The 27,181-nt window shown below is 45.2% G+C and overlaps 3 protein-coding genes across 7 annotated transcripts; 2 read left to right on the forward strand and 1 right to left on the reverse strand.

Moving 5' to 3' along the window:
• Nucleotides 1-120: 120 nt before the first annotated feature.
• mapk14a (mitogen-activated protein kinase 14a) lies at nucleotides 121-9,564 on the forward strand. 3 transcript variants are annotated; one of them, XM_029157091.3, is made up of 12 exons: nucleotides 121-518; nucleotides 2,384-2,513; nucleotides 2,612-2,670; nucleotides 5,130-5,241; nucleotides 5,328-5,357; nucleotides 5,617-5,664; nucleotides 5,745-5,859; nucleotides 5,934-6,005; nucleotides 6,632-6,711; nucleotides 7,130-7,217; nucleotides 8,040-8,118; nucleotides 8,247-8,386. In XM_029157091.3, the coding sequence occupies exons 1-11, from the start codon at nucleotides 400-402 to the stop codon at nucleotides 8,090-8,092; spliced, it is 906 nt and encodes a 301-aa protein (XP_029012924.1). In that variant the 5' UTR covers nucleotides 121-399; the 3' UTR covers nucleotides 8,093-8,118; nucleotides 8,247-8,386. The 3 variants fall into 3 exon arrangements, with proteins under 3 accessions (XP_029012924.1, XP_029012923.1, XP_029012922.1); XM_029157090.3 differs by lacking the exon at nucleotides 6,632-6,711 and adding an exon at nucleotides 8,499-9,564 and having other exon boundaries at nucleotides 123-518; nucleotides 7,138-7,217; nucleotides 8,247-8,420; XM_029157089.3 differs by lacking the exon at nucleotides 7,130-7,217 and adding an exon at nucleotides 8,499-9,564 and having other exon boundaries at nucleotides 125-518; nucleotides 8,247-8,420.
• A 1,009-nt stretch (nucleotides 9,565-10,573) lies between these two features.
• Nucleotides 10,574-20,840, forward strand: srpk1a (SRSF protein kinase 1a). 3 transcript variants are annotated; one of them, XM_029157085.3, is made up of 16 exons: nucleotides 10,574-10,786; nucleotides 11,425-11,479; nucleotides 14,067-14,194; nucleotides 14,333-14,441; nucleotides 14,568-14,655; nucleotides 14,768-14,855; nucleotides 15,179-15,285; nucleotides 15,585-15,750; nucleotides 15,850-15,875; nucleotides 15,967-16,192; nucleotides 16,281-16,703; nucleotides 16,843-16,943; nucleotides 17,097-17,204; nucleotides 17,353-17,422; nucleotides 19,147-19,239; nucleotides 19,500-20,840. In XM_029157085.3, exons 1-16 carry the CDS (start codon nucleotides 10,774-10,776, stop codon nucleotides 19,682-19,684), a joined length of 1,986 nt encoding a protein of 661 aa, XP_029012918.1. In that variant the 5' UTR covers nucleotides 10,574-10,773; the 3' UTR covers nucleotides 19,685-20,840. The 3 variants fall into 3 exon arrangements, with proteins under 3 accessions (XP_029012918.1, XP_055366346.1, XP_029012917.1); XM_029157084.3 differs by lacking the exon at nucleotides 19,147-19,239 and adding an exon at nucleotides 18,449-18,541 and having other exon boundaries at nucleotides 10,575-10,786; XM_055510371.1 differs by lacking the exon at nucleotides 19,147-19,239.
• A 115-nt stretch (nucleotides 20,841-20,955) lies between these two features.
• On the reverse strand, nucleotides 20,956-23,359 carry lhfpl5b (LHFPL tetraspan subfamily member 5b). Its single transcript, XM_029157092.3, has 2 exons — nucleotides 22,196-23,359; nucleotides 20,956-21,547 (listed from the first exon to the last, which is right to left on the reverse strand). The coding sequence occupies exons 1-2, from the start codon at nucleotides 22,602-22,604 to the stop codon at nucleotides 21,300-21,302; spliced, it is 657 nt and encodes a 218-aa protein (XP_029012925.1). The 5' UTR covers nucleotides 22,605-23,359; the 3' UTR covers nucleotides 20,956-21,299.
• Between the last annotated feature and the right edge of the window lie 3,822 nt (nucleotides 23,360-27,181).

Below are 27,181 nucleotides of genomic sequence, written 5' to 3' on the forward strand. Positions count from 1 at the left end.
AATACTGCATGGTAAGCAAGTCTTTGTGATCTGTTAATTATTTTTTTTCCAGTCGCGCTTCGATGCCGCCCAGCTTCTCGTTTCTGTTCTATTCTCGTTGGGCCGCGTGTTCTCTCGCGAGACCTTTCTGTCGTGTTGCAAGTGGGGTGAAATCTCGGGAGCTGCTCGAGAGCGGCGGAGCGAGCAACAAACAGCGTGAAGATTCAAAAACGTGCAACTTGTACGCGGCGATTTTGCAACGTCTTATACGGAGGCAGTCCCGTCGTTTCAGGGCACACGAAGTTCTCGAGCAGCGACAGACGTCTCACTTTTCTATTTCTTTTCTTAACTTGGGAAAAGTTCAACTGCGGAACTCGGCGCAGAAAGTCAGGTCGGTGGTCGGCAGCTGGTTCTGCAGGAATGTCGCAGAAAGAAAGACCCAACTTTTATCTGCAGGACGTCAACAAGACGATATGGGAAGTCCCCGAGCGCTACCAGAAGCTGTCCCCGGTCGGCTCCGGCGCCTACGGATCCGTGTGGTAAATCACTTTCCGTGGAGTTTGCGTTCGCGTGCGCAGCCTGCTCCCCAAAGTTAACCTCCATTCATTTAGACGAGGCCTGCGCTGCGGATGCTAAAGTCTGGCTAGCGAGCGGTGGCTGTTTGCTAACGAGGTGGAGCCACGACGGCTCTCAGTTGCAAAACATGTTGGGTTCTGTGTTCCTTGTTCTTCGCCGACGACACCTGAGCGGGTTCCGTTCGTGTTCCTCCGTAGAGAAAGTTCTCACGTTGGAAAAAGCGTCCGATCACTTATAGTGTTGCATTTACTCGACTGGTTTTAGTGTCACACATTAGTATTCACGAACTCAATTTAGCCGCAGGTTCTGTTTTCAGGCATTATTTTACTGTGATTTTATTTTGAAATGTAAAAAACCCAGTGTAAACAGTACCAGGTTAGAGAACACTGATGCACCTGTAACTGGTGTTGGTGAACCTCGGGAACAAACATGGCACGTGTGCTTCTAACTGACTTCAATGGATCTAACCTGTAATTACATCGGTATTGTAAATATTGTTCAGTCCATGAAATAAAGAAAATCTCTCCACGCCCTTATATTTGATGGTAATGCACTTTTATTTGCACTGTTGTTCAGGCACTTAAGAAAAGAGTCTGGATATTTCTGTACAACTGACACTTGAATTTGTTTGCAGTTTGTGAGGAGCTTTCTGGCAGTCCAGCATAAACAATAAGTTAAATAATTCAAAAGGATAAGACATAAAATCTATTATAAAGTCCATTAAGGAAATGATTATTAGTAGGCCCACTAATTTAACTGTACAGACTAATGTGACTGTTATGAAGCAAAGCATTGTCAAAACTTTGCTGTTTCCCACCCCGATCGAAAGTTTTTAGTAATGATTGACAAACCTGCAGAGGATGCGCTCATATGTGTCTGATTTGTGCTGCTGGACAGACAATCTTTGTGGTGAGGTGGACTTCCTTCATACTGGTTTGTACCAAAAGGTTTCACAGACTGGACTTAATGGATTAAATCGTGTGTGCTGATACTTTCTAGGCCACAACCTTGTCAGCGGTGCACTTGATTCACGTGGCAGATGTTTGTTTTGCAAATGGACGTGCGCAGCTGTGCTGTTGCTGGGCAATAGGATAATCTGTTGCTGGTCAGATTACTGGCCGCTCAGCAATGACCGGTCGCTTTTTATGTCTTGGCCTATATTGTTTATGTTTACATGATGGACTCTGCTCCAGGTTCACCCTGAGTTCAGAGGACCTAATTGGTGTTATGCAACGTAGGAAGGGCTCCAACCTGGAATTTGATTACTATATGCAATCAGTTAGGCTCAAATTGTAATGTTATTTACGACTTACAACCTGGAAAGTTAGTGAATCATCCACTCCGCCATTATTTATTTAGCAGGTAACTGTGGGGCATATGATTCATGTTTCAGTTGTTTGACGCGTGTTCATGCACATTCGCGTGACTGACGAAACAAAACATGTAGATTTTGGATTAACCAACTATTGATATTGTAAAGTGTGAGTGACAGCAGCAATGACTGGCGTCTCCCCACAGGCCGTGGCTAAGCAGGTGAAGCGTGAGTTCGGCTTTCAGAGTGAAGGGCTGCTCCCAATTTGCTGAGAACGTGGCATTTTCTGCTGAAGTCGTCCCTTTTCTAGACTTCATTAGTTTGTGCTGTTCAAAATATTCCGCTCATATGAAGTTTCTGCCTGAAGGTGACAAGCTTGCTTTTCTGTAGTTCATGTGCAGTTCATGGTGTTCTGTGTTTCAGGTTTAATGACTCTAAGCCTATTCTGATACTGTATCTTTAATAATTATTTCATTGAATGATCAGAACTTAAATATTTGCTCACGTTCACAACAGTTCTGCGTACGATGCGAAAACCGGTTTGAAGGTTGCTGTGAAGAAGCTCTCCCGGCCGTTCCAGTCCATTATTCATGCCAAGAGGACTTACAGAGAGCTCCGATTGCTTAAGCACATGAAACATGAAAATGTGAGTCAACTTGTTTCTCTTCCCTTTGCTTTGTCTGGTTGTAAAAAGAAGCTGGTTGTTATTGAAATGCATTGTCGCACATGTTAAATGTCTCGCAGGTGATCGGCCTCCTCGACGTCTTCACCCCAGCCACGTCCCTGAAGAAATTTTCTGATGTGTGAGTAAAATTTTTCTGTTTACAGTGGCTGTCGACTGTCGCTACACGAGGTTTCCTGGTCTGTGTCCTGTGGCTTGCATTCACGATGTCGCCTGTGCAGCTCTTCTGCGTAATTTAACAAACCAAAGCCTTTAGTTTCTCGGAAGCAGAAAATCCTGGCTGTGGAGGGGAAATAGCTGGGCGGCGGCCAGCCGGCTGAGCACAGTGGAACATTTCTTAGAACGTCCATACTCTTAGAGTTATTTCACCTTCCCCCGTTTACTGGGTGCAGCCTTTGTCAAACATACATCAGCTGCTGTGCCATTTGCATACAGGTAGTTGTTGTTGTTATACAGAGTTGCTTGAAATGGGAAGTGGACAGCTAGACGGTGACTCAGACCTCTGATGTATGTGCCGCCGCTGCATTGCGTGGGTGGTTTGTTATGCGCTTCCTCTGCCTTACATGCTGACTTACTCGTATCAAGATCAAGCACTGAAAAAAATCTGTTCAGTTAAGCCACACTAATAATGCATCTGAGAGCTTGAGGCTGTATTTCACTATCGTGTTTACTTTTGATTGACACATTATCTATTTCTATAGGGACATAGTTTCCCTGTGTTTTGAAGAAGCATTTGGAGACTTTAAAGCCTTGGCCTCCAACAGTTTTAGGATTATTTCTAATATGCATATTTGTTGTGGGAGGAATGCCACAAAAGTACTGGGAAAAAATGTGAACTGCTGAGGTCAGAATCTGGGAACCTTAGGTCCTCCTTGTTCTTTAACTTCAGTGATTGCTAAGCATGAAACACAAGCGTTTACATAGAAGAATATGCAGAAGCCACCGGCAGCGTCATCAAAATGAAACTAGTAGTAGGAGTAAATCATCTCCTGATTGATTCTTGGTTGCAAAATGTGTTGCCCCAACTGTGCCAGATTAATACAACATTGTTTCCTATAATAGTGTAGCTAAGGTGATATCACAATGAAGTTTCTTTAGTTACAATCTCCTTAGAATGCGACACCTTTTGTTCCTTTTAGACCCCTAAATTGGGTAAGAGACAACTTCCAAAACAAACAAAGTTACAGGAAATAACAGATTGGATGATAATAAAAGTTGCCTCTTTTAAAAACTTGCATGCATTAAAGCTGTAATACGTATTCACAAATAGTTTCACTGAAAAAACAAAAAGCATTTAAAAGAATTGCAAGTAAAGAATTTCTGTTTGTATATGTAATTCTGTTACTATTAGCGCTATTCTATTTCTAAACAAAGTCCTGACGTCTCTGTGACAAGTCAGATCATTTTCCCTATGTCAGCTTCAGTAACCACTTATGTTACACACCAAGACCTAACCGTGAAATTAGTTGTGTTGTGGGTAATGTGGACAGAGACTGACGGCTAAAATGCAATGCATGAAATACAGCAAGGTTTGCATGATATCCCAAACTGAGAAAGGAAGTGTCCCTGTTCAGAAAAGTGCTGTAATGTTAGTCCTCACACTCTAAGCAGCTGTAACTCCGTTTGCTGCTGAAATGGAAAGCTCTCCTCCCCAGATTCCCCACCCTCCCCCCAGATTAGCATAATGTCATGGGGGAACTCGAGGCAATACAAGGTCATGCATGTGGACCGTGCTGGAGGCTCTGCTCCTGAGGGAAGGAAAAGAGGAGAGGCCGGCCATGTGGAAAGAGCTCCTGCAGGAAAGCCTCTCCTGCACCACATGGAAGAACAAACGCAGCCACAGATGTCAGCGAGAAATGTGTCTGCGTCCATCTGCACGTTTGCTGGAGCGCTGGAAGTATGTGTGAAGTGGTGTGCAGATTTCCAGGAAACAATCTCAGCTATGCAGGTGCTGTACATGTGGTTCCCTCCGACTCTAGAAATACAGACTGAGTCACAAAGCCACTGCGAGGCTCCTGTTTCTGTCGGAGAAAAAACACAGGTCACTATTTATAGCTTCTTTTTTTTTTCCAACGCGGATGAACTTTGAATATGTCTGTATCCCCATGTGTTAAGCGCTATTTAAAGGCCTCGCTGTCTGTGCTATTGGAGAATAGACGAGTATTAATGAAAGAGGCATTCGCTGAGCTGCAGACCCATGAAGCAGCACGTGGCTGCAAAGCGCCGCTGCTGCAGCATCCTGACATTTCCTCCCTCCATAACTCCTGTTTAGGCATTTTAAACAGCTCTGGGATTAGACTGGAATTATCTGCTCATTCACTCCCACCAGGCACATTTAACTGGGTGTGTTGTTAAATGACGTTCCATTTGTGAAGGGCTTGGCCTTTCGCTGCCTCTGGAGAGAAGTTGGATCGAAAAGAAGTAGTAGCTAAACCGGTTTAAGCCACATTGGAAAAGCTGTGTTGGACGTGCATATTCATTTGTATCCGCCTGGCTTTTTAGAATGAGACAAACATTATGATGCCTTTGCATGTTTGTGCCTATGTAACGTATTGATCATGATCATTTCCTGACCGGCAGGTATCTTGTGACTCACCTCATGGGGGCAGATCTTAACAACATAGTGAAATGCCAGAAACTCACAGATGACCATGTTCAGTTCCTCATATACCAAATCCTGCGAGGATTAAAGGTGAGGCTCTTGTCTGCAGTGGGAAGTTGCTGCTTTTTTTAACTGGTGGTGTGACTTAACGCACGCTCTGCTCTGTCTCTTTCTAGTACATCCACTCAGCAGACATCATTCACAGAGTAAGTGTCCTGTAAGAGCGTTGTTACGGTGTCCTCTGCCCTCTGGTAGAAAGCTGTCCCAGGGTTTATGGCATTGCTCCCTGGGCACAGTTGAGCTTGTGCAAACACTACGTGGAAGGGAAGTCATAAACACAACTGTTTGTTAGTGATGAAAAGCTTTCATTTTAATGGCAACAAAGACATGACAGATTCATTCGAAGGAATATTTCTCCAGAACAAAGTCTGCAGAATCATGCATTTCTGGCTTTATTCCCCTCAGGATTTAAAACCTGGTAACCTGGCAGTGAATGAAGACTGTGAGCTGAGGGTGAGTGAACCACCCACATCGGCTTTTATTAAAATGTCAGTACTCTATGAACATCTGTGCTGTTTTTGCGCCTGTGTCAGATTCTGGACTTTGGCTTGGCGCGGCTCACGGATGACGAGATGACGGGGTATGTGGCGACCCGCTGGTATCGCGCCCCGGAGATCATGCTGAACTGGATGCATTATAACGTGACAGGTAGATGGCCTTGACCTTGTACATCCCGACACCATGGCCACAATTAGTTTGACAACAACTCTTGTGTGTTTCAGTTGATATTTGGTCGGTGGGGTGTATAATGGCAGAACTTCTCACTGGAAGGACTCTGTTTCCTGGTACTGACCGTATCCTTTTCATCCAGAACTCTCCAGCTGCTGAGATTCTCTCTGCATACCATCAAATGGTTTAAGTATAATGTGACACTGTTGTGCGATCGCTGTTTCACCAGTTGTCTTTTTTTAAACCCGCACGTACAGTTGCAGATGCAGTTTTACAAAACTTCTCCGTTCTTCCCATTTCATTTTTGCCTGACGCTGCCCGAGGTGTTGTTCTATTCAGAGAGCAGCTTGAATAGTACCTGTTTTCACACTTCTCTACATGACCTACCCCTATGCTGTAATGTTTCCACTCTTTCTACACTGTCATTGTGTTTTGTTGGCCCAGGTCCAGTTTCTGTCTGCCGCTGCCAGTTTTCGTACAGCGTGGGCCTTTCAATCTGCAGGATCTGTGCTGTTTATCTTCTTCTCTCCCCATGTTCGATGAGACTAGCGCCAGCGGCCTGGCTTGTGTGAATTCATGTTCACTTCCTGTTTTAACCGCCTCTGATACTTTCCCTGCTCTTCAGTGCATCTTTGCTTTTTGTCAAAAGCTGATAATAAAACTCCTCCCAGTGATACATGTTTCACAAATAGGTCAGAGTACGAGTTTTCCCTCATCCAGCGTCTGGTCTTCCTTTACCGAGTGCTGGTAGACATTGATCAGTTGAAGCTAATCATGATGCTCGTCGGGACGCCAGGGCCTGAGCTCTTGATGAAAATATCTTCAGAATCTGTAAGTTCACCGTGTTTCTCTCTAACCGGATTTCTGAACTAAACGTGCCACTCTGCTGTGCAACAGCTCTGTGTAACCGCTTCCTAACTGACTGCATGTTTCCAACCTTTCAAGCTTTGGGGTTTTTATTTGCCTCTTCAGCTGGGTGAAGGTAAATGGTGTTTGCTGTGGCATTATTGTGATGCACACGTGTTTCAGTGCTGCCTTTCACTGACTGTCGTGCTTAAAACTGTTGTTTTTTTTTCCATTTGATTCCTAAAATCCTCCCTTTTTATCTTTTCATCACATCTTGCTTCAAGGCTTGAAGTCTGCTACTCAGTGCTGACACGGTTGTGTTTGTGTAGCTTTCAGCCGCACAGTGTCAGGTTGACAAGCAGCTTCGTAACCAATTTTGCTCTGTCGCTCACCTTGACACAAGCTTCATAGATATAAACCAGCTACAGCAGATAATGCGCCTGACAGGAACACCGCCAGCATCTCTAATAAACAGGATGCCCAGCCACGAGGTGAGCAGGATCCCAGCTGATTTCTCTAGACCAGACAGGCGATGGAGGCAGCAGCACAGTCACACCTGCTCTAACGAGCCCTTCTGTCTACTTTTAAAACTAAGCAGGTCTTAACTTAGTACAAACACAAGGTGCTAATATCCACTGTTTACTCTTTGTCTTTAATCATATGTGTGGCATGCTTAATGCATGTGATTGCAGCGTTGCCACACTTAGCTAAAGTAAACATAAAGTGTGTTGCTGCTTACTCACAGCACTTCCTGTGTTGATACTTTCCGATTCTGTCTTCTGTGGGTTTTTTTTTTTTTTTTTGCTTTTCTTGCATATTTCTGGAAACTTGCTCTTCTGCCTCTTTCAAATGAGTTTGGTGTCATTTACAGTACAATTGAGCCACACATTTTTAGTGTTTTGCCCCTCCGTAGTCCTCACACACACACGCTCGTTTTTATTCCTGCAGCTCAAATTTCAAGCACATTAAGACGTCGTGATGTTGCATGGCAACACGTCAGGGCTAACAATCACTTATTTTGCCACAAGCACGGCCTTTGATGGCTGAGAGGAGCTGCTGTTTATGCCTTTTTAAATCATCTTTTACTTCCCACAACAGCAAATAAACAAGTCTGATAGCACATTTGCAATGTGCCACACCAAATATTTACACAGTTGATATAATAAACTGAGGAGCAACAATACTATACACTGAACATATCCAGAAGCATGAGGTAATGGAAGCATTATAACGCCAGTGCCAGTGAATGTGGATGACATGTTTCAACTAGTGGGAACTGACATGATTTTCTATTAACTGATTTTTTTTTCCAGGCCAGAAACTACATTCTCTCATTGCCACAAATGCCCAAGAGGAACTTTGCTGATGTATTCATCGGTGCCAACCCACAGGGTAAAAGCAGAAAGAACATGTTTGTTTCAGAAGTTGTTTCAAAATTACCCGTTTTCCAAAGTGCTAAGTTTAAAATGACAACAAATGTCAGGAGAGACTGAGATTCATTTCTGGTTGTTTGATTTAAGCCGTGGATCTTCTGGAGAAAATGCTGGTTCTGGACACAGACAAGAGGATAACAGCAGCGGAGGCTCTGGCACATCCGTATTTCTGTCAGTACCATGACCCGGATGATGAGCCGGAGGCCGAGCCTTATGACCAGAGCTTTGAAAGTCGAGAGCTGGACATTGAGGAGTGGAAACGTATGTGATTCATATGATTTGTAACATGTTGATATTAATGCATGTTTCACTGATGTGATATTTTCCTGTTTCTTGCAGTTTTAACCTACGAGGAGGTGTGTAGTTTTGAGCCGCCTATTTCTGATGAAGATGACATGGAATAATGCAACGCTTCAGGCTCAAATTTGTATCCTACACGGACATGTGCATTAGTCAGACTCCTTTTATCAGAGTGCCTATCAGCCTATGTCAGTTTTATGAATTGAGAAAATATTTTTATAATCAGCTTTTGCAATGGGAATTGTTACTGGTGCAGGGCAAGAAGGAGCTTGACCAGTCAACATTAATCTTATTTATAAACCACTGAGGCGGGGGAAATGTCGCTTCTTTGCATCAGCTGAAATCATTTTATACTCTAATCCTTTTATAATGCATCCTCTGACTCATCACTGTGACTCTGACATGCTGAAACACCTGAATCTATAGCTGTGCTGTGTTGTTAGTGTTGTTGTTTTTGTTGTTGTTGTTTTCAAAATCATTAATTTATGAATAAGCTTTGTCTGTCAAAAAAAAAGATCACACTGTTCCAACACACACTCTGACTCTGCCAGGCTGTCACATATGACATTCAGTCATCCATACCTTCATTTTACACATCTGAAACGTAAGTAGAGTTGATGTTTTTAGGTTTGACACGTGTAGTGCTCGGCAACTGAATTTCACATTTTCAAGTCAATCGTTTGATCCTTCATGAGACTCTGCAGCATAATTTAGCTACACAGACAAACTTGAGCCTCTGCTGTTAAAGGACAGTGCAGTAATGTTACTGTGTACATGCTCAGTTAAAAACCATGTAAATATCTGTGGCATATTGTTTAAATACTTTGGCCTTGTTATGGAGCAATCACTTTTAGCATGTACATCACTTAAAGACTTTGTGTGTGTCTGCGTGAGTGTGTTGGTGGTTTACAGGAATTTTAAGTGTCTCTAAAAGTAATACTGCTTAAATGTCTAAAAGAGGGCTTTCAAATGTATTTATACTTTGTGGAGGTAGTATTTATAAACAGTTGGAAGATCCCTTAAAGTATTTCTAGTGCAGCAGTGTAATTACTATCTTTTGTCTTTTTGTTTAACAATGAATAAATACTTATTTTTATGAAACACATGGTTTTGTCGTTTGTGTTTTCTAATTATGCCAGAATTTGCAGGAGCAATTAAGACATTGTACCTTTTTATTTCTTTTGATTATTTTATTTGAACTTTCTTAACTGTCATTACAGGACAGCGCCACATCTTCCGGCAATTACTTTTAGCATACATGTCTTGTAGTGGTGGATTGGACCAGCACAACATGCAGGAGGCCATTTGGGTCATTCCTTTTAAACGTCCTCTCATTTTCAGGATGTCTAAGGAGACCTGCTCTCGAGGTCCTTCTACAGCATCTGTTCTGGGCTGAGGTCTGACTTCTGACTGGTTTTCTCCAAAATGCAGATTCATGTTGTAGTCTCAATAGTGCAGCAGGTATATTTAATAAAAATTCAGGGAAATTTAGTTGTTGCCTTCTAGGAAACCCAAGTGATTGTGAATCCATTTCAAGTGCTTTGGTCCAATTGAAAGTGACAGGTGCAATGCAAATGCCAAAGTAAGACATCTCCCAGAAAGGCAATGGTTTTGCATGTGGTGGCCAAAGAGAAATGCTCTCCTTTCTTGTTCTTTGACCCGGTCACTTTTGGTAGCATGGGGCAGTACATGCAGCCCAATCAGGTTGCACACGTAGTCCAGTTACTCCAAAAATGGCACATGCAGGCGCAGAGCACAAGAGCACGATGGCAGACGGCCAGAAGCGTGAGCAGAGGTTATCAGGGGTGTATACTAGTAGTAGTACTACTAGACAGGAGCAAAGGTGTCAAGTGTCATATAATAAGATTTGGTCATTGGGTTTCCACTTCCAGAACTTGTTATATTCTCATTATTAGTTTCACACAGGCTGCACCAGTTTTTTATCCTGTTGTTTAAATGTGTTATCAAATCGTTTAATTAACTGCAAATTTATTTTAGCTAGTAAAATACGTAAAACGTCAATATCAAGGGAAACAGTGCTTACATGGCAACTACATGTTTATAAATCCAGTGGTTGTTATATAAGGTTCCCCGGAGCTCATGTCTGCTCAGGGGCCGCCGAGCAGTGCGCTCCGGCCGTGCAGCGTGGAACCAGCAGCCTCTCACCGACGTAACATCCCTGAAACGCGTCGGTGCTCCGGCGGAGGCTCCATCCCTGGGAACGCTGCCCTCCAGCCGAGCGCGCCACTGCGCACGCGTGGAACATTCGATCAGCGGCGGTGTGGCTAACGGCTAAGCTACCAGCGCAGCCAACATGGAGAGGAAAGGTAAATCCTCACAGCGACACTCGGCGCGTTAACAGCCACCGGTTCCCGCGTGTGCGTGTCGACCGCGCGGTGGACGCTTGATCGCAGGCAGCGATGTAAAGTGCAGCCGGTCTGCATTCATGGAGTCTCCGGTGTAACTGAAGTCGACTGTCACGCACAGATCAGCTACATTAGCTTTCCAGACATTAGCTTTAGCTTCAATGGGATATGCAGGGATTAGCTAGCTGCGGTTAGCTTTTGGGTTGTTTCCATCGCATGCAAACGGTAAAAAAACCGACAAGATGAAGCGGGTGGTGCTGCATCTGCCGATCAGTTGTACACATTTAAAATGACTTGACGACACGCAAACGTTACAGAGGACCAATAATGTCAGTGAGTGGATTAGTGATGTAACTTCACGTTGCACCGTTTCCAGTGTGACACTGGGCAACTGACCGACAGCGATGCGCTCCAGTTGTGATTTGAACCACTGCTGGTGTAAAATGTCATCCTGCACACGGTCGCTGCGATGTGCTCGCTGCGGAGGTGGACGCGTCCTTTATCGCGCACGGCGCCCGTCGGTCGCGTGCGAGCTTCACCTTCAGCTGGAGATCAGCCACACAATGGAGAACTCACTTGTCTCTGGTTCCTTCTCGTAGTTCTGGCGCTCCAGGCGAGGAAGAGGAGGACGAAAGCGAAGAAGACCCCCAAAAAGTGAGTTGTGCACCCTTTGTCGGCCAGTGTGTTGTTGTTTGGCATACGTTGAGTCTGCACAGTGTTTAGATGTGCCTGATCTTCGTTTTGGCCCAGTAGGAGAAGAAAAGGAAAATAATCATAGGTCTGAGCATCCTAATGATGATATTTTTAGGAAATGGGCAGTAGAACGCTTAGGCAGTAAGATAATGGTGCGTTTGGGTCTGGAAATGTGCTGGTCAGTGGTGAACCTCTAGTGCTGATTGCTTGAATGTACCTAATAATCTACTAATCACGCCTCTAGAGTGTTGCATAACCGCCTGTGCTATATTTAAAAGAGAGAGTGAAGAAGCCCACATCAGCCCACCGAAGCATGGTGTTGTGCTGAGAACGGCCCTATTGCATATAGTGCGCTCCTGCTTGACACTGGCATGTGCATTAGACTTACAAATCGCATGAGACTGGGGGGCTAAGTATAACGGAGACTGTACCGTCCAGTGCAGTCGTCCATGCACGCTGAGCTCTGTGCGTATGAAAGAGCTGAGCGTCATCTCCAGCACTGTGCTGGTTTTAGCTCGGTGTTTAATGTGTGACTCAAGAAAGAACGAAATCATTACGGCAATGAATGGCCTTCACTCAACAACTGATGAATACTGAAGAAAAAAAAATAGGAACATCTACTTATAATAAGCCAGTGTGGTTTTTCACGAAAAGATGACTAATTACAGTTACGTCTGACTCCACGTTTAGTAAGTATTTGCCTTTGGATTATTCACGTCTTTATTCCTCTTTGCTCAGTACAGAGCTGTCACTGAGTATAAGAACTGTCTAGATTACCAGTTAAAATTCTATTATTATTATTATTATTATTATTATTAGTAGTAGTAGTAGTAATAATAGAACTATTACACTATTATACAGTGGTCCAGTGAGAGGTAAATACTGTAAGCATCTGAAAAGGGGGAAACAAATCCACCACCTCTCTGCTTCTGGTGTCAGTGATGCATTTGCAGATTATGTTGCATCCAGCAGGCCATTTCTGAGAAAGTAGAGACCAGTTTAGGAATTTGTTTGAATGCGCTTTTAATGCCATTGGCTCCTAAATGGATGCAGCCATAATCTCTCCTGTGGAAAAAGCAACATCAGGAACAGCTGACCTGTTACAAACGCTTATGACAGGATGCACAGAGACCTCACATACTGCTCTGGGTTTTACTACTGCACAAATGTGGCGTTTTTCTGCTATGCAGACGTCTATTTTAATTTAAGAATTGTGACTAAATCAGTTCTTAAAGGGTTTGTGTGGTTTTGCTGCATATTTAGATTTTGTAATTCTTTGTCTTATATGGAAACTTCTTTCTATCTGTCTTCCTTTTTATTGTCTTCTTAATGTCTTTTCTCTAGATCAAATGCACAGTCTTGTAATATTATTTATTTAATGATGCATAATTATGGTTTGGAGCTGCAGCCTCCTCCCCCGATCCATTTTTTATAGAATAATCATAAATACCAAGTAATTATGTTTCAAATCTGCAGTTTAGAAACAAGTAAAGTCTTATTTTAAGAGGTTAATAGCTGCAGTTCAAACGCAAATGTTTCCTATATTGATAGGTGTAAAGTAAGGCTGTAACTAACAATTATTTTGATAATTGATCACTCTGTAGATATTTTTTTTCTATTCAATCCCAGGGTTCAATGTCAGGGTTTTTAAATTATATTTTCATTTTGACCCTATCTTCAAAATCGAAACAACCAAAGCAAGCATAGAGTTGTGTTCCAATGTGAAGACCTGCAGCACCTCCAGTCAACCTGAGAAAACCCATGTAGACACGGTGGAGCATGCAGACTCCACAGAGGCTTCTGGCTTTGAGGCAACAGTGACAACCACTAGAAGGCTGCTGTTATTTGCTGCTTTTACATTGTTGTGAGTTGAGCTGTTCTGTGGTGGCGCCGTTCATCACTATGTAGCAGATGATTGCGCGACCAGATGACGCGTGTGAGTCATCTTGAACAAACTTACTTTTTAAACAGCAGCACTTAATAAAACGTCTACACTTGATGGATACACAGCCTTAAATGCCGCTGAGCGTTGCATAACTTGCAGGTTAACGTTGTCTTTTGTTTAATATTTAATTGCTTGGATGAAGAAATTGGGACACAGCCCTTCTCCTGTTGCCGGTTGGTCTGTTTTCTTTGCCAGCGGCCACGTTATTTCACCATCACGCTGCTTCGTAAAATGAGCAGGTCAACTAATCGATAACAGAAAAATCATTATCGATCATTTCTGTCATCGGTTATTATCGTTAATATCAATTTGTTGTTGCAGCCCTAGTGTGAAGGTATTGTGTGTCCAGTAAAGTCTCAACTTGTCAGAATCATTCCAGCTCCTACCCTATTGTTTTGGGTGTGGTACAAATCAAATCGCGATGCAGGTTTACTATAAACGAGTGTTTATTTCTATAACCTGACATGTTTGTAAAATAGACATTTCTGTATTTACAATAAAGTGGCCTGTGAAAGGTCAGTTCTCAAAGCACCTTGCTGGTGTGAAAGGGCTGCACCAGGCACTTACATGATGTTTATGAGGGTTTGTGTGCTTGTTCCTCAGGCAGCCAGCCAATCCCAGAGCCCGACAGCCACCCCAGCCAGAAGCCTCTCCTCAGGAACCCGAGGAACCGGAGGAGATTCTGGGCTCAGATGATGAGGAGCAGGAGGACCCTAATGACTACTGCAAAGGTAGCTCTTGCAGTTTTCCAACACACCTGTAACATAACTTATTCTAAAACTCATAGTAAAAGGTCAAATTTAAGTGGACAGGCATTTATTATTATTTGTTGCTCTGTTCTAGTAAATGTGCATTGTGTTCTCCTCTAGGTGGTTATCACCATGTAAAAGTAGGAGACCTGTACAATGGGAAATACCATATAATCCGTAAACTGGGCTGGGGTCACTTCTCCACGGTGTGGCTCGCATGGGACATCCAGTAAGACAAATAGCTCATAGCACCTTCTTACTGCACTGTTTGGTTTGGAGGCCTGAGTCTGATAAGAGTTGACCCTGAGGTTGCCGTGGTTTTTACATCTCCATGTATCTCTATCTGCGGTTTTAGGGTAAAAAGGTTTGTTGCAATGAAGGTGGTGAAGAGTGCAGAGCACTATACAGAGACAGCGGTGGATGAAATCAAACTCCTCAGATCTGTAAGTTAATTGCATAGAGTGTGCCTCTATATGGCTTCAGGCAATAGTTACAGGATAAATATGTCAAACCTGTATTTGTCTAATACAATGTTATTTTTAATTTTTTTATCAGGTGAGAAACTCAGACCCCAATGATCCCAACCGGGAGATGGTGGTCCAGCTGCTAGATGACTTCAAATTCTCTGGCGTCAATGGAACTCGTATCCTTCATATAGAGACTTTAAGATACTTCTTGGTATTTTTTGGTTTGGATTAGGTTTATTTTTCTTCTAAAGGTAAGCATCAAGTAAAAAAACAGCTAAACAGATGACAGGAACCTCTACCTGGTGTGCTGCTGAGTGTGATCCACGTCTTAGCACAGTCGTAATCTGATGCTGTGTTGTTTGCAGTCCTGTGACCTGCTTGCTTTTCAGTGTAAATAATGCTTCTCCCCAGCCGGGTGAGAGATCACAGGGACTCGACTCGAATTGTAAACACATGCCTCTTATTGCGATGTTCCTGCCTTGACCACAGTGATGTTCAGATGTCTGCATGGTGTTTGAGGTGCTGGGGCATCACCTGTTGAAGTGGATAATAAAGTCAAACTACCAGGGGCTGCCCCTGTCGTGTGTGAAGAGCATCATACGGCAGGTAACTGGAGACTCTGTCACACCTTTAGTATAATGAAGGCTTGTTCCAGATCCCCTAGGCTTTGTGGTGGAAGGACAGAGCATCTGAACATTATGAGACATACACATTTAGTGATATTTAGATATACATAGATACACAGTTATTCTTTATTTATGCATGCAGATGTATTTTGCATTGCAAAAATTACAAATTGCATGAAGTTTGATTTACTTTTAGTTTCCTCCGATCATCCTTTATTACATTTAATAAAGTGAAGAAAACGAGTGGGACACAAATAGAAATGCTTTATTGTTTTGCAGGTGCTCCAAGGCCTGGATTACCTGCACACAAAGTGTCAGATAATCCACACTGACATCAAGCCGGAGAATATCCTGATGAGTGTTGACGAGCCTTATGTGCGGAGGCTTGCAGCAGAGGCCACTGAGTGGCAGAGGGCCGGGGCCCCTCCTCCCTCCGGTTCAGCAAGTATGACACACACACACACACACACACACTCTTATATTTACGTTCATAAGCACTGAACAGTTTGTAACAGCTTGTGCTCATGTGATCTTCTCTTTCCAGTAAGCACAGCGCCCACTCCAAAGCAGGTACAAGCTTTTTATTTGACTTTTTGTAGAGAGCAGTTGCGCACGCTGTCACTCGGAGCATTGTTTTATTGTCTATGTTCCTAACTTACAGACTGGAAAAATGTCCAAGAACAAGAAGAAGAAGTTAAAAAAGAAGCAAAAGCGTCAAGCGGAACTGTTGGAAAAGTGCATCATGGACCTGGAGCAAATGGACAAAGGCACAGAGACACGAGAGGAGAAAGATTATGAAGATGAGAATCCACAGTCTCCAAAGGGCCGGGCGTGCGCTCCCCTGAGGCAGGTGTCTCTGCAGGAGATAGAAGATGAAGAAGCAAAAGGTACGTACAGTTTGCTTAGTGCCCTTTTTGTTTTTATTTCCTCTAAGTTTAAAACGCCCTGTCATCTTTTGTTCCGCGATGATGTCAGAGAGCGATGCACATGGAGAGCTTGTGAAAGACGGACCAGTCAGCCAGTCGGAGGTGAGCTGTAATGGCCACCAGGAGGAGGAAGAGGAGGAGGAGGAGGAGGAACGGCAGTCCCAGTGGAGGGATGAAGACCAGCACAACGGCAACACAGACCTCACAGAGAAATGTCCCAGTCCAGAGCAGCAATACTTAGATTCACCCGTCCACTCCGTGTGCAATGGTGTGGACTCTACAAACCTACACGACGTGGAAACGGAGACGGAATTCAGAGGCGGCGACGGCACTGGAGTGGCCGAGAGGCACCTGCCTGCAGGGCTGGAGCAGGGACAGCTGGAGAAAAGCCTTCTACGGGAGGAGGAGGAGGGCGAGGAAGGAGAGAATGGACCTGGCTGTGATTCCAAATCCCAGGAAATCTTAAGTAATGGTCAGTAGAAATCAGTCCAGCTACTGTTCTGTTGTTGTTGTCAGTGGGATGCTGTGGGACCTAATAGTCCAGCCATGTGCTGTGTTCTCATAGTGGATGATAACTCTCTCTCCCTCTCTCTTCCTCTGTCTCTATGCAGACAAGCTAACTGCAGGATCCCTGCTAGTTAACCCCCTTGATCCACTCAATGCAGAAAACATCAAGGTCAAGATCGCGGACTTGGGAAACGCCTGCTGGGTGGTGAGTCGTCCGCTAATGACCTGAGGGATTTCCTGATTAGTGCTGGAGCCGGTTTCATCTATCTGGAATCCTCCGGCTCTGGCTCTGGCTCTGCACCCGCACATGTTGGCATTGCTCTAGTTCACGGTTTGCTTCCTCTGTTCTTCTCCTCAGCACAAGCACTTCACAGAAGACATCCAGACGCGGCAGTACAGGTCCTTGGAGGTGCTGATTGGTGCCGGGTACAGCACGCCGGCTGACATATGGAGCACAGCCTGCATGGTGAGAGACTGGCCCCATCACTACCAGCTACGTTAAAGCTAGGGATGAGCTGTACAGATCCAGCCCCTGCATAGCAACCAGTGGAAGTAAATGTTTTCCCTCGGGACATTTGCTTCCTCTGGTTATAATGAGTGTCTTGTCTCCTCAGGCTTTTGAGCTGGCCACAGGGGACTACTTGTTTGAACCTCATTCTGGAGAAGATTATTCAAGGGATGAAGGTATTTCTGGGACGACTGCTTCCTCTCCCATATGTTTTATTGTGTTAAAACTGCATAGCTGTAATAACAAATACTTTTGTAGCAATAGTATTTTAACATTAAGCAGTGTTAGGTTGGTGGTAGCTTTTTAGATGTAAACTGGTGAACTGGCCTTTATTCAGGCTTCATCAGCATCATGTATTATTGCAGATCCACAGACAGTTTCACAGTGAGCCTGGCAGTGTGTGACCTTCTCTTCTAATTACTCTCCTGCTTGTTTCTGTGCACTTTGCCTAATTTTCCTCAGTATTAACATTTAAATGAGTTACTCTGTTATTGTGCTTGAAAATGTTTTCTAGTCCTGTGTATATGAACCGTGTGACTCCTGTTTGTATTTCCTCTCTTTAACGCCTCAAATCGCATTTTTGCACACACGTTTTGGAGACGGGGCCATCTCTCCCCTTCCCCTTCCGTCACCTCCTCATCACCTGCTCCATAGTTTCCCTCTTCTCCTTGCGCTGTCTTTATGTAAATCTCGGCCTGTTGCTTAGCTTGAGGTCTCTGTACTGACTTGACTCTGCTGTGGCACGTCAGGTATGTGCTGAGGTTGAACATTGGCTCGCTAGCAGCTGCGATTCTGCTTTGTTGCCTTCTGTGCGCTAGCTCTACTTCTGCTTTCCTGCTCTTAAGCTTTTATACTAATCACTCATCAAATTTCTGCTGCAGTTTAAAGGCTCCGCTTTAAGCTCTTTTGCGATTCTTCGATTATAATCTAATCTGATTTAATCTTATGTTTAGTTTTATAGAGGAAGAGGAATGGCCATGTGTTTGTTTCTAGCTTTTCAATGTTTGAAAAAGTATTTGTAACAGCATACATGAGTTCTGGTCATACTAGGCTGCCATCATCCATTGTTCCTAATACATTGTTCTACATGACTGTTTCCATCTCTCTCTCTCCCTCTCCCTCTCCCTTCCATTTCATCCTCTCTAACTGTTTCCTGTGATTTCCTGTACTCCCTCCTCTCCTCTGATGTGCCTCATTTCCAGACCACCTTGCTCTCATGATTGAGCTGCTTGGTAAAATTCCGCGTCACTATGCTCTGAGTGGGAAATACTCACAGGATTACTTCACAAGGAGAGGTATGCCACCCCTCTGTCAGTGGCTCCTCTGGGAACGGGGCCGGACGGCTGATGAAGGGTAAAGGTCTCTGTCAGCACATTTAGGCCCTCCCTGGCTGCCGGTTTGCCCAGGACTGTGGGGATAATGATGAATACAGAGCGATAAACGTCTGGTACTTTGAACCGTGTCATCAGGCATCGATTCAAGTGTCAGTAGCGCTGCCAAAGATTGTCTGGCAGAGCTACATTCAGCGCCGCCTCAGTTGTGGGACTTGGCTGGATACTTGATACTGAATTGATCACTGTTTTCCATCACTTTCTTGTTGATCCTTAAAGAAGCCGGTGCCAGTCACAGCTGTGGTACAATGATCAGATCAGATATTTTTAATTAAGTATATTAATTCATGGTGTAGATTTATAAATTTAAACTTTGGCTTGAGTTCACATCTGTGTGTAATGAAACACAGCTGGGAAAGCATCTTGTGCATCCATGTGTAGAATGTGCTGTCGGCCTGACCTCTCCATCAGCCTCCGCCCTCACAACCGGAGCGGGCCTCGGACTAAGACACCGTCTGATCAATCTGTTGTTTGTCTTGTTTGTCCTCTCGCAACCGTCTGCTGTGCAGACCATATAGCGCTGATCATTGAGCTGCTGGGAAGTGTCCCACGCAAAATCATAATGTCCGGCAAATATTCCAAGGATTTTTTCACCAAGAAAGGTAAAAAATAATGTATGTGTTAGATCAGAGTGACAGGCTTAGTTCTGTCCCTCGGATCAAACCTCAGTGTCACCTATAGTCCTGTGTGTTTGTCATAACTTATATTCAGAAGCTTCCTGATGTTTAATGATTTCATTTAACTATAATTAGAAACATTCTGTGTATAATCTAGACGTTGACCGTGCATATGCGTTCTGTTCTTATAAGTAAAGCCTTTCTCCTGACGGCTGCTCTGACATGGTGCTGTGTGTCGCCTGCAGGGGATTTAAAACACATCACTAAGCTGAAGCCATGGGGCCTCCTCGAGGTCCTGGTCGACAAGTACGAGTGGCCCCGCGAAGAAGCCGAGTGCTTCACTGACTTCCTGCTTCCAATGCTGGAGCTGATCCCTGAGAAGAGGGCCACGGCCTCGGAGTGCTTGCGCCACCCGTGGCTCGCCCTCTAGTGGACACCTCCGGCCCCTGCACCGCCCTCAGCTCCCCACATTTCCCAGAGACTGCAGCCGATCATTTTCCAGTTTGGGCATATCGAATGAATATTTATTTCTCATTTGTTCTGTTATTTTGGATTTCTCATGTATTTGTTATTGAGCTAATGCTTCTATGTATGTTTGCTTTGTATTTGTTGGTTCTTCTCTTGCTGTGATGACGTCAGGAATCCGGTGGATTATATTACTTGGTCGTTATGTTGGCTTTAACTGCTGTGCTCCGTTGACCCTCCCGACTAAGCCAACCTGTCATTGTACTGCTAGTGACTCATCCTTGTTCGTTACACTCCTGCACTAAATCCCCCCCAAAATCAAGGATATGTAGCCTTCATTGGTCACTTGTCTCCTTTTAAAGGACTCACTACATTTTTTATACATTCTCATTAGTGCTGTGTTCCTTTTTTTAAAACAAATGTATCTTCTATTCCACGGTAAGGTATACATTTTGTATTTGTAAAGTAGACGTAGGAGGTAAGTTGCACACTGGGTGACATTTACACTTACTAGTGTCCAGGACATTTTTCCAGACAGGCTCTAGTTTTTTAAGGAGACTTCCACTGTCTGATAAAACATGTCTTCTTTAGCCATAACAAAGCTGTTGTCGCCTGGTATTTAGTGGTTATTTAGTTAGAATAAACAAGATCTTTCATTCACATGGGAGGCTGGTATTCTCATTCACCTATTACAATTCAGGAATATAGTGTGATAAAGCTTTGGACAAGACAACATGTGAGGAAGCCCAGTTTAAAGGGGAAACATGAAAATAAACTGTATATATCTGTACCAAAGAGTTTGCCTTTATGTATATTACAGTTATGTACAGTTTTTAACAAATTCTATCTTATCTTAGCTAAAATTATTTAGCTGGGTAGCTGTGTTTTAATACAAGTGTATGAAAGTTGTACTTAGTTGTGTGAATGGCCAACTGTCCCAGTTTTCCTGAGGTTGGACAGCGTGTAATGGTGTCTCAAATTGGTCGTATCCAACTAACTTGTATATTCTACTGAGGCCTAGGTAAAAATCGAATTAATGTCTGTGTCAGATTCAAAGGGTTTGTGTCAACCTATCGAGCTGTACAACACCATACAATAAAAAAAAATGAATACAATACGAAGTGACTGCATCAAGCTTGTTTATGAGGTCTGATCTGTGAAGCAGCAGTAGGTTTTCTACCTGTTTAAAGCAGCACATGTACCAACGGAACGGTTTGTTCATCAGGGGTTTGATGTAAAGAAGGGAAATAATAGAATTCTTAATGACCCTGGGCCTCAGAAAAAGTAATTACCAACTCACCGCACCCACACTAAAGGGTTAATACAAAATAAAAAGACAACATGAAGGCAACGTAGTTCAATACAAAACTGTGCCGCTATAAATCATCTATTCATAAGAGAAATATTATAAATATACATTTTAATTAACACCTTCCTACAAGTCTTCACAAAATCCAAATGTTCTCCTCGTGACAGCTGGATTTGTTGCAGGACTGTTTCCAGGTGACATTAGTTGCCTCTGCCGTGCTGTGATGTTTGATTTAGAGGTGATTCCAGCCATCGCTTGGTATTTTGTTCCCTTACTCCTTTTCTATTCCCTCCACCTCAAAGTCCTCCGACAGCAGGTTGTCCTGCCGGTTTCCCAGCGTGAAGGACAGGAAGGCCAGCATCAGGGCGTCCAGGACGCTGATGATGGCCAGGATGTAGGCCCAGCGCACGGTGCAGTTCCCCAACTGGTACTTATCCGTTTTCTCACCGCACATCCTCTTCACCTCTGCCGAGTCCCAGCCGTCTGGGTAGATCATGCAGCCCATCACCATCAGCACAGCTGTGGGAAGAGGGGGTAATAAGAACCATTAGGGTTTTAGCTGAGCTTGATGTGCTTCACGTGTTTGACTTGTGAGCTGTTCAGATATTTATCACATGCTCAGTGTCTAATTGTTTGGGCCACAGTATTTTTCTAGGCTCAAGGTGAGATCAGTTAACAAGTGAGCAACACCTGAGCTTGTTACATGTAACCGATCTGCCGTCAGACGTGTCAGACTCTGGAGCGAAACTGGAGCTTTTATTGACTTGCACGGTGAAAAACAACACATCACAACTAACGCATCACACCTGGAACCTGAGGCGAGAAGGTGTCTGATGACAGGACAGGTTCGTCACCCTGAGCCCAGCAGAGTCAGAGTTATTACACTGAGCTGACACTAAGCTCGTTAAGAGTTGCAATTTGTTTGCTGATTGTTTCATTGCAGACCATGACCTTTGACCCGGGCCAAGACTTTGTGTAACAGATGTAAGTTTATTGCATCTAGTTAAATTTCAGCTTTACAGTTAATACTTAAAGGTACAAATACTTAATAAACTAAAGCAAATCTATATTCTGTTTTATTTTACTTAAAGGTGTAATAATTTGCATAATGTTCATGTATTAACTTTGACATTGATCTTCACCGTGCTCTGGCCGACGCTCTCTCACCTGCAGCCAGCTGCATCCAAGCGCAGATCCTGTAGACGTTTGCTGCGTTGCAGAAGAAGAACAGGCCGAAGCAGACCATGGTGCCGACAATCAGCAGCATGGAGGTCCCCACGAAGAACATGGCGGTCCTGAAGGCCGGGGAAGGGATGGAGTTGAAGTCCAAGATGCTGCCCTTACAGATGAGCTCTGTGGTCAGCGCGTTCCCGATGCAGTAGTAGAAGAGGCCGAAGTAGCCGGCCTGCGGGGTGTTGACGCTGTCCCCGATCCAGTAGGGCTGGATGAAGACCACCACGGTGATGATGGTGAAGCAGATGGTGAACACGGCCCACATGACGCCGATGGCCCTGGAGTTCCTCACGTAGTTGGTGTGGTAGATTTTAGCCGCCTCCTTGGCTGGAAGCAGATCCATGTTCACTGTCAAGCACTCTCAACTCGTCTGTTGTCTTCCTGCCCTGATGCCTCCAGTCTCCACACACACGTGAAGCCAGACCGGCTGCGTGCGGCTGCTTTCAGAGGACCTGGATCAGGATTCAGCACCGCGGACAGCGCCTCAGATCATTAATTAGCAACGAAGCTCTGATGTCATAGTGTGATGTGTGACATGACGTAAATCAGCTTTGATCATCTTCCAGAATAAATACTTGCAGAGCTGTGTTTTGTTTTTAATTTTAATGTAAATGGAGAAAGTGCTGCTGTTTTATTGCTGCTGTTGTTTTTGATTTAGTTCTGACTCTGCTCCATATTTTTATTGTCTGTGGTATTTAGTGAGCTTCAAAAAACAGCAGATGTATGGACCCGTCTGCCAGCGTGATGATGCATTTGGCTGATGCACAGGATGCTTTCAAATTCCAGCAGAATTTCCTTTTTGGGGAGATGCTTTTTCAGTGATAACATTTTGTTTTGATAAAACACAAAAAATATCTGGATTACGGCTTTTTGATTGTTCTGGAGCTCAGCTGCGTCACAGGGAAATTTAAAACAATGAGTTCTGTCTCCGCTCAAAAGCAGCTGGCGGATGCTCCATGACAAAGAGAAGGGGAGGGGGTCCAACATTCCATGTTCACACTCTCATTCACTGCTGCACCGACGTTAAATTACTCCGATCAACAGCAGGATTAGATCTGGGACAAAACTGTGCCGCTCATTTGCTGCATATGGTTTCACTCCCTGTTTCTGCGGACACGCTCGGTTCGGGATGACAACTATGGCTGGAGGCAGACGGGGGCAGTCGGACGGCGCGTGCCACCATCTGTGACCGTCATCCTCCAGTCAGTGTTGGTAACAAGCAGCTTGAGGGCCTCCTACGTGACACCGTGACATGTGTCCCCGACAGCTTCCTGCAGCGCAGACGACGAGTCGCCGCCGGCAGGGGGCAGCAGAGAGACGGCGCGGACGCGTCGCCGTTCGCATTCGACCGCTAATTAGAGCCCGCAGGGGAGGAAAAATGTGGAGGAGCTGCTTTCGCGTGCGTCTCTAATGAGGCGTAATCTCTGATACATGTGACAGCTCGTGAGGATTCCATCAAGCTCCGCATTTCTGCAGTGATGCCTTGCAGGAATGTGCCTTCAGGAAAAGGAGTCTGTTTAGTTGTTGTAGTAGAAGCCTTTAGTGAGACGGGAGGATGAGTAAAATCAACTTCGGCTGCATCTCATTCCTGGTTGGAATAAACCACATGTGTTAGAGCACATTTCTGCACAGCTGCTTGGCTTTGCCGCCTGTATGATCACAGACGGGAGCTGACATTAGCAGAGGGATGGAGGTGTTTGGCTCTTATCCTCTCGCACCTTATTACACCACGACTTGTCTTTTTTTTTGGTGGAAGTGCTGCGGTCTCCTGAATATAAAATGTGCCTTTCGCTTCACCAAGAAAAGTGAGCCATTGTTTGCACGGGCTTCTCTGTTATTCCATCATCTGTCGCTCTAACGAGAACAAACATGAAGGAAGGCAGGTTTTTTCAGGCAAAGTGTGGGAGGATGACAACCCAGATAAATGATAAAGTAACACTCCTGAACCCCTATAACACTAGTGAACGCTTCATTTTTCTGTCCCAGCAGATCAGGAATCTACATGAATGTTTGATTCACATCAGCGGTAAAATGGCCCCCCACGGTGTTGTCATTTGTGTTTACTAGATTTAATGCAGAGGAGACAGAGAACCACGAGTCACAGGTGTCGAGTTGGACCTGCTCAGTCAGTCCGAAACCTCACAGTCGCGTTTGTTTATCTGTTTGCTCCAGAACTGCGTGTCAGAGGGGCCGTTAAGCCGAGCCGCCAGTTTAAGTTCGCCGTGCGGCAAATTCACGGCGTGGAAGAATGAAAAGGGCCGTAGGTGAGCGCCACAATGGAGCCCAAGTGATGGATGAACGCGAACGCTGCGTGTAGGAGGACGTTTCTGGATGCAAGAAGCTGAAATATCGTCCAACATTATAAATGTCTCACAACAATTAACTAACGTCAATGAAACTCACTCACTTTATTAACTGAATTATGACTGAACATCGAGTCTGTCCCACTTTCATTATCAAAGATATCTCCTCTTATATCATAACTGGATAAATGAGAAATAAAATGTGGGATCAAAGGGGAGTGAAATGTAAATGTTGAATATATTGCAGCACTGTGGAACAAACCACTGCTTGTCATTTGTACAAGAATAAATGTGTCTAAATGGAGTTGCAGGCCATTAAACCTCCCCTGATCCGTTGTAAATGACCAAGTTCCACCTTCTCGGCTCAGCATATTTCTCTCCATAATCCAATTCAAGGTGTGTGAGCTATTGTAAAATGGCCTGTGGCACTTCCAATAACCTTGGCAGCTTTATTACATTTATGGGCAGCTTTCATCAAACGAGCAACATGCTTATGCCTTGATGTGATTAAGGCTCGCTGGTGGGACCTCGGAGCCGAGCGGAATCACGCGATCCTCCAGAAAAGCGACAGACGTTCCATCATCCCCGCGTGCTGTTATTGCTCAGCGTCACGTGACTCGCGGCCACGCCCACCAACGTCTGGATCCATTAAAAACCAAGCGCCTCTTGGATGTCGGTGACAGTTAATGAGGGGAGGCGTTGCATGTGGCTATTGACAGACCTTAACCTCGGGCACTGGTCTGTGGGTCTCGGCCCTGAGGACGGTGCTGGCTGGAGGAGGAACAAGCTAGTCCTCGCTACTTAGCATTCAGCCTAATAACGCACCCCCATCAGTATGCAGCAGGGCTGCTACGCGAGGCCCGCTGTCTCTGGCGCTCCTTCATTTTTATGGTCCGACTCTCACTGGGGCTTGTGCATATTGTAATATCCTGCTAAACACCCCCCTGTGTTGCATCAACAACCTTGACCCTCGCTCCGCCGTGGCTTTGTTCCGCTGCAGCAGCAGCGTTGAAGCTAAGCGGCGCTCTCAGATTAGCCCAGGTGCTGTAATCGTTGCAGCAGAGGCGCCAGCGGTCGCGTGGCGTGGGTCCGAGCAGCCACGTCGGACCCGGCGCCCCCCCCCTCGATTCCTGACCCCGTACGGATGTCATCTCCACTCCATTATGACACCGCGTCCGGCCCAGAGGCCAGTTTCCTGTCATCCCCTGTGTCAGAGTGGGCAGAAAGAGATTCAGACGTCAAACGGGCACATCTTGTTATTTCAGACAGAGCGCGGGGCACGATGGGCCCCGTGCGCCAGGCATCGCTGTGCTGGGGAGAACTCAGGCCGCTGCCATGGTTACGGGCTCCTGGAATCACACTGACATTTCCTCCTTGGGAGGAATGTATCCTCTACGCGTCTGTGACCCCTGGGTGCCTTGATGTAAAAACATGTTATTAGATCGTCCAAGAGGGGGCAGTGCGTCGTTATTGGAGCGCATGCACAGCAGGCGGATTAAAACGCATTCCTCTGGTTCGCCTTAAAAACCAGGATGAGTAACAGACGTCGCTTCACATGCGTATTGACACATGGAGTCATTTGCGGCGAATCTATTTTAAAATGAATGTTTACTATTCCTTTGTGACGTACGTTTGCGTTTCACATCAATGTTTTTCCGTGGGTTCCTTTAAAGAAGCGCCTGAAGTGATCGCGTGAATACACAAACCTGATTTTTTACATTCGGACACCTCCCTGGATGTCCTGTGTGTGTGTGTGTGTGTGTGAGATGGGGTCATCATTCAGTCCTTCTGACAGACTGAATCCGGGGGAAAACACTGCCGCTGCCGCTCCCTAACGGTGCGACGACACCGTCTCCGCCCTCACGCACGCTGCATGACATATCAGGCGGCGGCGCAGTTATGCAAGGGCGCGCGTGACGAGGAAGCATATTTATCTCCGGGGTGAATCGGAGCATCATTCCCTGGAACCCCCCGCGGCCGACGCGATCCGTCAGAAGACCCGAGGCTTTGACCTTTGGCTGCGTGTGTTTACTCTCACTTGTGTGAAAGCAGAGGCCCCTCCAGTGATTAGAGGAACCGCACGCAGCCCTGCAGCTTTAATCACGAGGCCCGTGACGCGAGGGGGGGGGGGGCGTCACACAGCAACGTGTGCTTCCAGGTGCTTCGTCTCATCATCAAATCGAGCGTCTTGTCTTTGTCGTGCTGTTGCTGCCGTTATATAAGCAGATAGAGGCTTTTTCCCAGCCGACAGTGAAATTTGGCGAGGCGGCGCTGCGAGACCCGGGGGTGAAATACTTGCTCTTAATTGGACTGTGAAGGATTTTTACTGCAGATTCAGCCCACTCTCTATCACGTCAGTCTGGTTCCACCGCGGGTTCACATCGTGGGCATCGCGTTACAATAATGTCCTCGGGTTCTGTGTGTCTGATACTCATCAAAGGAGCCTCTGGTCGAATACCTCACGTTCTCAGTAGAGCCTCATGTGCGCTTTGTTTTAATGCACCGTGGGGCACGAGGGCGCGTCAGCAGAGACGGGGTGGGTAGAAAACGAACGTCCTCTTTCTTGCAGGGTGGAAGTGGGTCACTTTGTTTCTTCATCATGTTCAGGTCCAATCCA

The sequence above is a fragment of the Betta splendens genome, chromosome 7 (assembly GCF_900634795.4).
Source record: "Betta splendens chromosome 7, fBetSpl5.4, whole genome shotgun sequence".
Taxonomy (NCBI): domain Eukaryota; kingdom Metazoa; phylum Chordata; class Actinopteri; order Anabantiformes; family Osphronemidae; genus Betta; species Betta splendens.

Coding starts and splice junctions, on each gene's coding strand:
- mapk14a (XM_029157090.3), top strand. CDS start 400: ATGTCGCAGAAAGAAAGACCCAACTTTTATCTGCAGGACGTCAACAAG. Junction 5,665..5,744: donor ATGAAGACTGTGAGCTGAGG/GTGAGTGAACCA, acceptor CGCCTGTGTCAG/ATTCTGGACTTTGGCTTGGC. Junction 5,860..5,933: donor GATGCATTATAACGTGACAG/GTAGATGGCCTT, acceptor TGTGTGTTTCAG/TTGATATTTGGTCGGTGGGG.
- srpk1a (XM_029157085.3), top strand. Junction 11,480..14,066: donor GCGAAGAAGACCCCCAAAAA/GTGAGTTGTGCA, acceptor CTTGTTCCTCAG/GCAGCCAGCCAATCCCAGAG. Junction 16,193..16,280: donor AGAAGATGAAGAAGCAAAAG/GTACGTACAGTT, acceptor CGATGATGTCAG/AGAGCGATGCACATGGAGAG.
- lhfpl5b (XM_029157092.3), bottom strand. CDS start 22,604: ATGGATCTGCTTCCAGCCAAGGAGGCGGCTAAAATCTACCACACCAAC. Junction 21,548..22,195: donor TTGGATGCAGCTGGCTGCAG/GTGAGAGAGCGT, acceptor CTCTTCCCACAG/CTGTGCTGATGGTGATGGGC.